This window comes from Puma concolor, chromosome E4 (genome assembly GCF_028749965.1).
Source record: "Puma concolor isolate L17-30 chromosome E4, mPumCon1.1.hap2, whole genome shotgun sequence".
In the NCBI taxonomy this organism is placed as follows: domain Eukaryota; kingdom Metazoa; phylum Chordata; class Mammalia; order Carnivora; family Felidae; genus Puma; species Puma concolor.
In genome coordinates, this window is record NC_141683.1 from 48539977 (window position 1) to 48553328 (window position 13352).

At 36.4% G+C, this 13352-nt stretch overlaps 1 protein-coding gene across 3 annotated transcripts in view; it reads left to right on the plus strand.

The window, feature by feature from the left end:
- PLA2G4A (phospholipase A2 group IVA) overlaps nt 1–13352 on the plus strand; it is a 166312-nt gene that overhangs the window by 34145 nt on the left and 118815 nt on the right. For all 3 annotated transcript variants that reach the window (XM_086693967.1, XM_086693968.1, XM_086693969.1), the window contains exon 2: nt 4175–4277. In XM_086693967.1, coding sequence (XP_086550093.1) covers nt 4245–4277 — 33 coding nt within the window. In that variant the 5' untranslated portion in view covers nt 4175–4244. The remainder of the gene's footprint in view (nt 1–4174; nt 4278–13352) is intronic.

Consider the following 13352-nt stretch of genomic DNA (forward strand, 5'->3'; position numbering starts at 1 on the left):
ATCACACTCTCCAGTTCCATCCACGTTGGATTGCAGCATTATTTATAATAGCCAAGATATGGAAACAGCCCAAGTGTCCATCTACACAATGGAATATTATTCAGCCATAAAAACTATGAAATCTTGTCATTTACAATGAAATGGATGGAACTAGAGAGTATAATACTAAGTGAAATAAGTCAGAGAAAAGACAAATACCATATGATTTCACTCATATGTGGAATTTAAGAAACACAACAGATGAGCAAAGGGAAAAAAAAGAGAGACAATCCAAGAAACAGAATCCTAATTATAGAGAACAAGTTGATGGTTACAAGAAGGGAAGGAGGCAGAGGGTTAAGTTAAATAGGTTATGGGGATTAAGGAGTGCACATGTCGTGGTGAGCCTTGGGTGATGTATGGAATTGTTGAGTCACTATATAATACACCTGAAACTAACATAACATTGTATGTTAAGTCACTGGAATTAAAATAAAAACTTAAATTTAAAAAAAGAAAGTTTGCATGCATTGAGAATTTATTTACTATGGGACAGGCACCTTTCACTATACTTAATTCATCCTCACTACACCATTGAAGGTAGTACTATTCCCATTTGTGGCAGAATACACCAGGTCTTAAAATGTGAAACTGGAGTTTGAATCAGGGTCTTTCTAATCCCACATCCAGTGGTGTTTTTACCAAATTATGCTGCTTCAATGAAGAGAATAATAGGATTTTCCCTTGGGCATTGAATCCCTGATAGTAGTCCCCTGGCATTACCGTACAACTGCATGGACTTTGCAGCTTCTGGAGGGGGAAGGTGTATCTCTCAGGGATTATGACTACTGCAGCAGCATAAAAACTTCATGCTCTTGGAGCTTCAGGTGGCTGATCAATGTGCTTGAAAAAAGAATTGCCTTTAAGAAATTGCTTCACTTCTAAGGGGTAATGATATAAGGGAAACATAGATTGTTAGAAAAGTGCAGGCAATTTCCATGCTCTATCATCCATAAGAATATGTTCCACCAGCAGCTCTAGAGTATGAGCTGTATTCTGACTGGGGACCTAATGTAGGCTATCTTGAATTTGATTGGCGTGAAAGCAGTAGCCATTAAGTCATTGATGATCATTTTAAATAACGTGTCCTACGATCTCGCGGTCCGTGAGTTCGAGCCCTGCGTCAGGCTCTGGGCTGATGGCTCAGAGCCTGGAGCCTGTTTCCGATTCTGTGTCTCCCTCTCTCTCTGCCCCTCCCCCGTTCATGCTCTGTCTCTCTCTGTCCCAAAAATAAAATTAAAACGTGGAAAAAAAATTTTTTTTTAAATAAATTAAAAAAAAAAATAACGTGTCCTAGAAATAGCTCAGAAAATCCTGACAGTGGGAAGGGCTAGTTAGGATCGTACCATCTGATACATATACATATTTCCTATATAACAAATTCAAATATAAATACCAGGTCATCCTAGTAGAGTGTTGCCTGTATCTTCTTATGCTGTTGTTCCTTTAACATGAAATGTAGTTGTAAGAATACTTAGAGCCTAATCAGAGGCACAGTACAGTATGGTGGTAAATAAATAATTATGTTTGTATGATGTTTGTAATGTGAGGATAATTAGGGGAAATAATAAGCAGGAAAAGAGAAACTTATCCTAGTATGGATTAAGAGAGTGAAATGATGCAGAAGATATAGACAGAGATGAGGAATATGCAATTTGTGGATTAAAAAAAATGAACTTTTACTTGGCTACAGTGTTTTTGTATAACTGGTCTTGAAAGTTGTTTCTCTTCTATAAATATATCCATCCATTTGTTCATTCAACAAATATATATTAATTGGCCATATGTACCTACGTAGGGGCTGGGAGTATTACAAAATAAAATACATAAAAGATCTGCCTCCATGGAGTTTGTATCCTAATTAAGTGAGAGGGGAAATAGACAAAAAACTAGATAATCCATGTTAGATGGCAAAAAAAGAAAGGTTTCCACCATTTAAAATAATACGGTCAGGGGGTGCCTGGGTGGCTCAGTCAGTTAAGTATCTGACTCAGGCTCAGGTCATGATCTCACAGTTCATGAGCCCTGCTTTGGGTGAGCCCTGCTTCTCTCTCTGTCTCTCTGTCTGTCTCTGTCTCTCTCTGCCCCTCGCTCGCCCCCTCTCTGTCTCAAAAATAAGTAAATAATATAGTCAGGGAAAGCTTTACAGGGAAGATGATACTGTAGTAAAGATCTGAAAGTTACTGACAAGGCAAGTAGATCCAACCAAAATAACAGACAGCTAAGGCAATTAGTGATTGGGTAATATTATAAAAAATTGTATTTGGTTTAAAATAAGCTAATACAAGATTAAGTTTATAGTAGTTTATAAAATCAGAATGATGGTTTGCCTTCATCTTGGTTTAAAATGCTGGCTACATTTTTATCAGGAAAATGTATTATAAGATCAGGGACACTTGGGTGGCTCAATCGGTTAAGCTTCCAACTTTGGCTCAGGTCATGATGTGGTCTCTGGGTGATGATGATGTGCCAGTGTAGGATTATCAGTTGTAACCATCGTCCCACTGTGGTAGGAGATATTGGTATTGGGAGAGACTGTGTATGTGTGGGGACAGGGAGTTTATGGGGAAATTTCTGTACCTTCATTTCAATTATGTTATGAATTTAAAACTACCCTGAAAAAATAAAGCCTTTAAAAATAAATAAATGAATGAATAAATAAGTGCTATTCTTTTTGCTTAAGAAATGATGAAGGAAGTGAGTTTAAGAACTCAAGGGCACTTGATGAGATCCCATCTGTATAAAAAATTAAAATCCTTTCTTTTCCTTTGTACTCTAAATATATGATTATGCATCAGATAGTCTGGAAGGATACACATCAAAATAAAATCGTGATTACACTTTATTCTTTATTTGCTTCCATAGTTCATGTTCATAAAATTGAGCATGAGCTATTTTTTATAATTTTTAAAATGTGATGTTTAAAAAGAAAAGAAACACTTTAAAATTTTTAAATGTTATTCTGAAATTAAAACATTTTAGAATGTACATATTAATCATAAATAACAAAGGTATTTGAAAAGCTGTTCCAAATTAAATGTGACATATAGAATGCTAAGATATAAATATATATTGTTTTATAGTCTCAAGGGAAAAAAATCTATGATGGAAGAACAGATGTTCATTGAATAGTTTATTTGATTTTAAATAATATGGAGTAATTGTAGGAGAAAGCAAAGTAACGAAAGCATTTTTTCACTGAAATATTTTTTATTCAACTGCTTCCAAATTAAACTGGTATTTTAGAATGAATAATTTTTTTAAAAATGTCAGCACTGAAGTTGAAATTCAAGGTGAAATATATATATGTTATATATTTAATATATATGTTATATATGTATAAATATATATTAACATTATATATGAATAACATATGTTACATATTATACATTAATATATACATATACATATATAATATATATTAATAACATATATTATATATTTAATATATATTTATAAACATATATTTATAATTTTTTAATGTTTATTTATTTTTGAGAGAGAGAGAGAATGCACATGTACATGAGGGAGGGGCAGAAAGAGAGGGAGATAGAATCCCAAGCAGGGTCTGCACTGTCAGCACAGAGCCTGACGTGGGACTTGAACTCACAAACCAGGAAATCGTGACATGAGCTGAAATCAAGACTTGGAGGCTTAACCAACTGAGCCACCCAGGCACCCCAACATGAATGTTTCTAAAGCTCTTAACAAATAGCTAAGGTAAAAAATGTTCCTTTTTTAGCATGATTTTGTGTAACACTGGCCCAATTGAGAAAACAAACAATGGGATGTGGCTTTTTAGTTATAAACACTACAAAAATTATTTTAATTTTTCGTAAGTTCAGTGAATTTCTCATAAAATACTTGGCAAATGAAAAAAAAAATTCTGGACTTTCCTAATAATTACTGACAGGATACATTTGAACAAATAAATATGGAAATTAAACAGTACTATCAAAATATGTTTATCCTTTCCCTAAGTTGTGTGTGTATGCTCAGTCATATAAACAAATGGGAACTCTGTCTGGTCCCCTTGGGTGGACTTTTACTCCCTAAGGTTCATATTCATCATCATATAAATCTTAGAATTGCATCCAAGAGGAAGCTTAACAATAATGATTATTTATTTTTGTAGGTTTTAAAGAAGCTAGAGTACCAGAGAAGACCTTTGAAGTGTGAAGAGATTTTCTGTAATTGAAACCAAAATGTCATTTATAGATCCTTATCAGCACATTATAGTAAGTCATTTACTGTTTATAAATCCTTTCTGGGAGGGAGGCAGATATATTTCTGTGCACGAGTATTGCTTCTATTGGCTAATAAAGTAAAGCTCTATGGCAACTCCTGGACTTTTCATGAAACTCATATAAACTACAAACTCCTATAACACATAATAAAAGTAACTCATTTTTTTTTTCACTGTAAGAGGTACTTGGAGGGGGGAAAAATACCAAAACATGTGTAACAGTACAGAACTTTCATGGAACAATAAAAAAATGTAGTTACCACTTAGCAACTATCAGTCTGTGTAAGTTCAACCCTTCACATGAATTGGTGGAGAGAAGAAAAAAGAATTATTGAACTGAAGGCTACATTCTGGTATGCTGTGCCAGGGTAATGCATTCTATACTTTCCCTTAGGTAGGTATAGTTAAACCAACTCTTGTATGAGTGGTTAATTATCAGGAAAGAGTTGAGTCATTTCAAATTTTAGTATGTATTTTCCAAACTCAGTTGGAAGTACTCACCTTCTCTTCTGATCAGAGAAACAAAGGAGCAATTGTTTTGCTGAATTCAACACTTGAGATCCAGTTAGGTTAGGTTTATATGGAGTAAAAATAGTTTTTATGGATTTTAAGGAATAATCCACAGCCTTATTATTACTTAAAATGAAGCACTGTTCTCTTACTCTACATCCTTCTCTAGCTACCATCCTCTCTCTCTTTCCCTGCCTGGGTAGCCGTGATTAACATATTACAGTTGTTTTCTAGTGCTTTCTTCTCCTCCATTCACAACCTGAATCATTAAAAACTGGACTCAGCTTTCTCACTTCACAAAAAGAAAAAAAAAATCCATCGAGGGCCTCTTTTGGCTCTGAATTCAATGGACTCTTCAGTACTCCCCCACCCGTACTGGTCATACTTTTTCTAAAACTCTTCTCAATTTTCTGTGGTTCTGTTTCCGATTTCCCTGGTTCTGTTTCCTATTTTCTTGCAATAGGTTCCTTCTTAGTTTTCTTTGCAAGCTGTTCTTCCTGTTGGAGTCTTTTTTTTTTCAATTGAGGGGTGACATAAATAAAGTGCATAAATCTTAACTGTTCAGCTTGATGGATATTAACCTATATATTCACTCATGAATATATAACCTATATATTCCACCATCATCCAGATAAAAATACACAGCATTAGAGGTAACCCAGAAGAGTTGTTCATGTCCTTTCCAGTCAATAAACCCCATAAAGGTAACCAATGTTTGACTTCTATTACCACAGATAAGTTTTGCCTGTTTTTGACCTTCATATAGATACCTGCATTCAACGTTATATCTGTGAGATTCATTCATGTTGTTGTGAGCAGCAGAATTCCACACTTTCACACTTCACATTTCAATTTCCACACTTTCACGTTTCAATTTTCATATCTGAATATACTAAAGACTATCTAGTCTCCTGATAACCATCATCCCCTCACTGAATGGTAGCAGTGCCTCTACTGTAAATCAAGCAGCCATATGTGTGTGGCTTGATTTCTATTCTGTTCTATTGGTCTATTAGTCTTTGTTATATAATACCAGTTATATGTCCATCTGAATTTCTGTAGCTTTGAAATGTGTCTTCTGTATGATAGTGTAAATCCTCCAACTTTTCTTCTTTAAGATTGCCGTGGCTATTATCAGTCTTCTGCATTTCCGCATAAATTTTGCAATCAGTTTGTCAGTTTACACACACACATACACACACACACACACACACACACACACACACCCACACCCACACACAAAACTGCTGGAATTTTTAATGGCACTGTAATGATTCTATAGACCAATGAAGGGAGGGATGGCATGATAACATTGTTGAGTCTTCCAACCCATTAATAACCCATGAATCTAATCCAGATGAATGTTATTTAGATTATCTTTAAGTCTCTCTGGAGTGTATTGTATTTTTCAGTAAAAAAACCTTTTATACTATCCCCACTTGCCTGCGGTTTCAGTGACCTGTGGTCAGCTTTTATACAGAAATAGATGATCCTCCGGATATATTGTCAAAAGGTCAGTAATAGCCTAACACTGTGTCACAAAGCCTGTGTCATTCACCTCACTTCATCTCATCACGTAGGCATTTTATCATCTCACAAGATCACGGGAGGGTGAGTCCAATACAAGACATTTTGAGAGAGAGAGCACATTCACATAACTTTTATTACGGTTTATTGTTATTTTGTTCCATTTTATTATCGGTTATTGTTAATCTCTTACTGCATCTAATCTATAAACAAACTTTATCATACAGACATATGTTTAAGAAAAAAAACAGTATATAGAGAGTTTGTACTATCCATGGTTTCAGGCATCCATGGCTGGAGTGGGAGGTGGGGGGTGGGATGGGGATGTGGGGTTGCTTGGAATGTATCCCCTGTGGGTAAAGAGTATCGTCCAAGTAGTTGTTGCATTTATATCAAAATGGAATCAATTTTTGTAGATCCAGTGAACTTACTGAATTTCTTTATCAATGTTCCATATACAACAGTATATTCCATTTTAAAACTTTTGCTTTATGAATTATGAAGATATGTTATTAGTTCATATAACTTCTGAATGTATATATTTCTGTCTAATTGATGCTTTATCATTAGGTCCTTTTTTTATCTCTAATAATAACTTGTTCTAAATTTTACTTTGTCTTTTATTAATTTGAACCCTCTGGTTTCTTTGATTAGTGTGTGCATCTTTTTTACTTGCAATTTATATTTTTCCTTATATTTAAAGTGTAGTGTTTGTAAAAGGCATACAGTGTTTAAAATGAGATGATTGATTCAAAGACTCATGAAAATAAAATACAATCATAAAATGAGATGATCTTTGTTTTCTGAAATAGTCTCCTACTTTCCCAATTCTGATTTTCTATAGATGCATTTCAACAATGAAGGTAGGTTCCTTTTGTTATTTTTCATACTAATTGAGTTTTTATATCTTATGCACAGATTAATGTTTCTCACCTTACCATTTCAAGAGTGGTGGGTAATTTCTATCCCTTTCAGAGAATTTAACCAAAGTGTTCACTCTTCAACTTAAACATGAAATTTGGCACTAGAGACTGAAAACGAAGAAGGAAGATAAGGTTAAAGTCTATAACCCTGAGCTTGAGACAAAAACCAACAATAATTATGAATCCTAACATTTGGATTTTCAATTCATTCTACCTCTAAATCTATCGCAGTTTTTTTTTTTTTTCTGAGCACTTATTATTTATTGAATGCCCATTGTGTACCACTCCCTGTCAGTTGTCACTAGGCACTGGGGATGCAAAAGTGAATCAAACAGAGTCCCTGAACTGAGCTTACCCAAACATTTATTTACACGCTAACCATAAAATTTAGGAAGGGCTCTGAGGGGCGCCTGGGTGGCTCAGTCGGTTAAGTGGCTGACTTCCGCTCAGGTCATGATCTCGCGGTCCGTGAGTTCGAGCCCCGCGTCCGGCTCTGTGCTGACAGCTCAGAGCCTGGAGCCTGTTTCAGATTCTGTCTCCCTCTCTCTCTGCCCCTCCCCTGTTCATGCTCTATCTCTCTCTGTCTCAAAAATAAATAAATGTTGAAAAAAAATTAAAAAAAAAATAGAAAGGGCTCTGATAAGAGACAATGACAATAACTAAAAAAATAAATAAAAAACTAATAAAACTAATAACTCTGGGAATAACTAATAATTGGAATCCTTCTGAAATTCCTAGAGGGAGTGACACAGACCTGAAAGTTTAGTAGAAGTTAAGTGAAGAGGGAGAAAATTACTTTTCTGGATTGGAAAAAACAAATATGAGGTAGTGTGGCGATGAAAAAGTTCATTTAAGGAAGTGAAAGAAGTTCAGTACGGTTGGAGTGTACTACATTTCAGAGAACATTGTTATTTCAAATGACCTTCACTCTTCTACCTAATCTGACCAGGCTTTATTACTGAGCGTCATACAGTCCTCACCTGTCTCTTGTCAGATGACCTGTGAACTGGCCATTTAGTTTCTTCTTCTTCTTTTTTTAAATGTTTATTTATTTTTTGAGAGAGAGGGAGGGAGAGAGAGAGAGTGGGGGTGGGCAGGGGCAGAGAGAGTGGGAGACAGAGAATCCAAAGCAGGCTCTGCCCTGTCAGCTCAGAACTTGATGCGGGGCTCGAACTCAAGATCTGTGAAATCATGACCTGAGCTGAAGTCAGATTATTAACCAAACTGAGCCATGCAGGCACACCTAGTTTCTTCTTTTAACATGGCAGAGTATATTTAAAAATAAAACTGCATCTAGATATTTTAAAACTCATTGCTGTCATCCTTTCTCTCATTTTAACAGTAGCTAAATACTTAGGCCATAGTCATTACCTATGTGGCATTTCATATGATGAAGCATGCAAACCACATACCTGTATCACAGTTTTCATGACCTTTCCCAGCTTCAGAGTGGGACAGTTAATTACTATTCCAACTTATATCCCCTTTACAGGAAGAGGATCCCAAGTGCTTTATAATTTTGTTCTTTCTTCTTGTTCTTTCTGTGTATGTATGAAAAAGACTGCGTGTGTATGTGTGTGTGTCTGTGTAAATTGTTTCAGTGACAAAATTCCCTGCTCTAGTTTTCGAGATACTTTTCAAAATATGTAAATGGGTATACTCAACACAGAACAATTTTAGTAAAAAGGAAAGATGGGGAAAATTAAGTCAGCTAACTTGTAATGAGTGGTGTCAGACAGGCTAACACAGTTTTGGCTGCCTCAAGGCACAGAAGATTGGCCTTATTTTCACCACCCCTGTGATGCAGTGGCATGTTGGAGAATCCCGTAGGCTGATGCAGCAATTGACAGCCAGCAAGTTTTCTTGCTTCCCATAGTGCTGGCTTTTAAGAACTTGGTAGAAAATGGAGTGATAAACCTATGGCAGAATTCAGTTTCCATATGTTTACAGTTGTGAGATTCTTTCCAACCTGAAGGATGTTTGTGTCTCCAGGATTTATTAAAATTCTTTTGGACCAAGGAGACCAATTTTATAAGAATAGATCAAGTATAAAAGATTTATAAAAATTTCCAGCTTTTTACTCTGAAAATGAGTCATTTCCTGGAATGAAAAAGAATCCACAGTTCTTCCCACCACCTATTAGCAATGGGGGGCCACTGTCCCACTTCCACAGAACCTAAGGTTGTCCTCCCATGAGAGACAGTCAACCACATGGGTATGCTAGCATGACTGACTGCCTGCTAAATGCAGGAAGCTTTGAAAAACATTATTGTGGGATGACTGGAAATTTTACCAAGAAAGTGGAAAGCTATTATTCTCGATTATTATGGTAACATTGTGGGGGGAGCTGGGTAAGTTGTCAAAGAACTAGTATTCTACTGCTGGTTCCTGTCTTTAGTTACGTGCTCATGAGCACCTCAACTGAGTTTTAGCCGCTTCGTGTGGAAAACAGTATGAATGGTACCTGCTGTGTCTGCCTCACAGGGCTTTTATAAATAGTAAGTTGATATGTGTACAAAGTATTCTCTAGACACAGTAAAGACAGGCATTTCCAGCCAAGGGACTTCAGAAGGTAAGATACTGCTACTGAGAAATCAAAAATATAAAGGTGGCAAAATTCCTATTGTAAAAGCCTAGCACTGGGCAAAACTAATAGTTTTTATGGCAAATAGCATATTTTGTGTATGTGAGCACTACCAAGTTCTAGAAAAGTGAAAAAAGGATGGGTAGCGATAAGCTTCTAATCTTTCCCTGATACCAGTCATTCCCTATGGTGCAGTCTCTGGCAGTTTCAACTTAAAACAGGGGGGTGGGTGGTTTACTAGGGTACTCATCCTGCTCAGTGCTCTGCTTAGTCTCAGCCTCCTCCTCTCTGGATCAGCAAATGCCCCTGTGGCAAAACCATGCTTACCTCTCTGGTTTGCTGTGCTCTTTGACTTTTGATCTCCCTCCTGGTAGTTAAGGCCTTTCTATATTGTTAGTTCTTTGTTACTGTATTAGTCAGTGTTCTCCAGAGAAACAGAATCGATAGGACATAGAGTCTGGATTTAGCTTGTAAACAAAAGAAATTTATTGCTCAGAGTTCTGGCGGCTGCAAAGTCCAAGATTGAGGAGCCAGCGTGGCTGCATTTGGTGAGGACCCTCTTCCTGGTTTGTAGCCACTCCGTCCTCAATAAGGTAGAAGAGGCAAGGAATCTGTCTAGATTCTCTTTCATAAAGACGCTAATCCATTCATGAGAGTTCCTTATACCTCCCAAAGCTCCCATCTCCTAATCTTTGAGGGGTTAAGATTTCAGCAAATGAATTTTGGGGGACACAAATATTCAGACCATAGCAGATAGATCTAGATATGGAGATTTATTTTGAGGAATTGTGTCATGTGGTTATGGAGGCCGTGAAGTCAGCCATTCTGCCATCTGCAAACTGGAGACCCAGGAAAGATGGGGGTTTAATTCAGTCCAGTTCTGGAGGCTGGAGAACTCAGGGGGCTAATGGTATAAATAGCAGTCTAAGGTCAGGAGAAGATAAAATGAGGGGTTTCAGCTCAAGCAGTGAAACTCGGAGAAAAGAGGCATATTCCTCTTTTTGTTTTGTTCAGGCCCCCAACAGATTGGATGATGCCAACCCACCCTGGGAGAAAGCAATCTACTTTTCTGAGTCCCCTGATTCAAATGATAATGTAATTTGGAAACACCCTAACACACACACACACCCAGAAGTAATGTTTAATCTGAATACCCCAACGTCAGTCACAGTTACTTTTAGGAAAACCTTTACCCGCTTTGTAAAACCTTATCCAGTTTTCAGTTATTTTCTGTGGGAAGTGGTAATCCGGATTGTTTAATCTGCCATTATCACAAGTGGAGTTCCCCATTACTTGAAATTGGTAGTGCTTCTGCATAATCCCCAGAAGAGAAAGTGTGATCTTGACAGAGTTTTGCAGATGGCTAAATTATCCCTCCAACTTGACATTCGATATTGCTCTATGTGAAATTCTAATGTTGGAGTCTGGATTTGTTTCAGGGGACCCTTGACAAATCCCATGTCATTGGTGAAATAATTGCCATTTTACAGATGAGGAAACCAAGGCAGGAAAAACTGAGAAAAGATAAGGCAATTTATTGTAAATACCCTTTTGGCTTAGGTTTATATTGTTTAGTTATGAATCTTTTACTGCTTAATGACAAAGACACAGTAAGACCAAGAGAAGGTTTTTAAGAAGTCCCTTAAAATAAAGATAATAAAATAAAGTCCCTAAAAATAAAATAAAAATAAAATTACCCCAAATGGCATCTGTAAATATATCTACACTTTCAAATGTTTGGATCTACTAGAGTTCGTGTACACATCTGAAGATCATCCACGCAAAGACACCTTAGATTTGAATGAACACGACATATTACCTAGATCAGTAATTCTAAACCAGATAAGTATTTCTGCCACCCAAAACATCTTTAAGAATGGGGAAACCTTTTCAAGTTTTCAAGCAGATGGTGCTTCATGTGTTCTAAAGAGCCTCTCCAGGAGAAGGAGGGGCACCTGGGTGGCTCAGTCAGTTAAGCGTCCCACTCTGTTTCAGCTCAGGTCATGATCTCATGGTTTGTGAGCTGGAGCCCTGCTTTGGACTCTGCACTGACAGTGTGGAGCCTGCTTGGGATCCTTTCTTTCCCCCTCTCTCTGTCACTTCTCTGCTCACACACTCTCTCTCTCTCTCTCAAAATAAATAAACTTTTAAACAGATAAAAAAAATAAAGAGCCCCTCCAGGAGAATCAAGGTGTACCTCTCTACCTCATGGGCCTTAGCTCAGCCATCATTACTCCAAGACCAGTGTGCGTTTCTTCAGGGGTATTGAAGTAGGAAAAAACCTGATGTTAAAAAAATTGTGTGTGTGTGTGGTTCTGTAGCTACTTAATTACCCATTGGACCAGAATCTATATCTGAATTAAAATTCAGGTGCTAAAGATTCGGGTGACTGATTCATTTTAGGTATTTTGAAGATGTTATAGTCACTATAAATTTATGGTGAATGTGGCATTAAGTGAGTATTTTAGATGTAAGCTGTCACCATCAAATTTTTTTTAGACTGGTTTTCTGCTAGAACAGTCTCAGTAATCCCAATTAAATAGGACTTAAAATCTTCTAACATCAGTGAAAACAAACCCTGTATCATACTTCAATTTTTAAACATATATATGCATATTTATTATGGTATAATATGTTATTACTGTATTTGATATATACATACATATTGTGTAAGTGGAAAGTTTCTTGTTGATGAGGGAGAAAAAACTCAAATCAGATTTCTGATTATGATTTTCTTTTAATGAAGAAAAATCTAACTCCGCTAGAACTAACAAATTCTGTTGACAAATTGGGTGTTTGGGGCATTAGGATAATTTGTGCACATAGCAATCCATGACTGAGAATTCTGAGAGTTTAGATAGAATTGTAGGTTGTAAATAGTTAAACTGGTCACTCTTAAAAAATGTGAGAGAGTAGTAGTAACACAATGCCTGTGCCTCTCAAATACATCAGAATGAAACTCCACACCAGGAAGTGAAACCAAGAATAGGTATCTTATCTAAAACACTATCCTAACTCTTAGATGGCATCAATGCAGCAATTCTTTTAAAAACATTTCTGAGATCTGTTTGAAATTGCCTGTTGCTGATTGTGGTGATGACAATCTCTGGGTTCGGTAATGAGATTCCGCAGTCTTTATCATACCAACAGTCTTTGGTTTTAGTTTAACTTAAAGTTAAGCAATGACAGTTGAGTAGAGAAAGAAAACTATTTGCATGCAGAATGTAACTTCTCTTCCATCAGATTTGTTTTATGATTATTTCTTCGGTTCTTTATAACAGTAGAACTTTCAACAGATTAGAACAATCATCAAATCGACTTTTTACAAACTGGTTCTTGTTTCCAATGCCCATTTTAGTTACAGTTGTTAATATAATTCTCCAGAATGAATTTAATACAGTAGCTATTTTCATAATGACCGGGAAATCGTGAGACGATAAAGGGTCATGATTTTCACGATGGAAAAGATTAGGGATGAAAAAGACACTCAAAGTAAGGTAATCCAAGACCTGAAGGCAAAGCT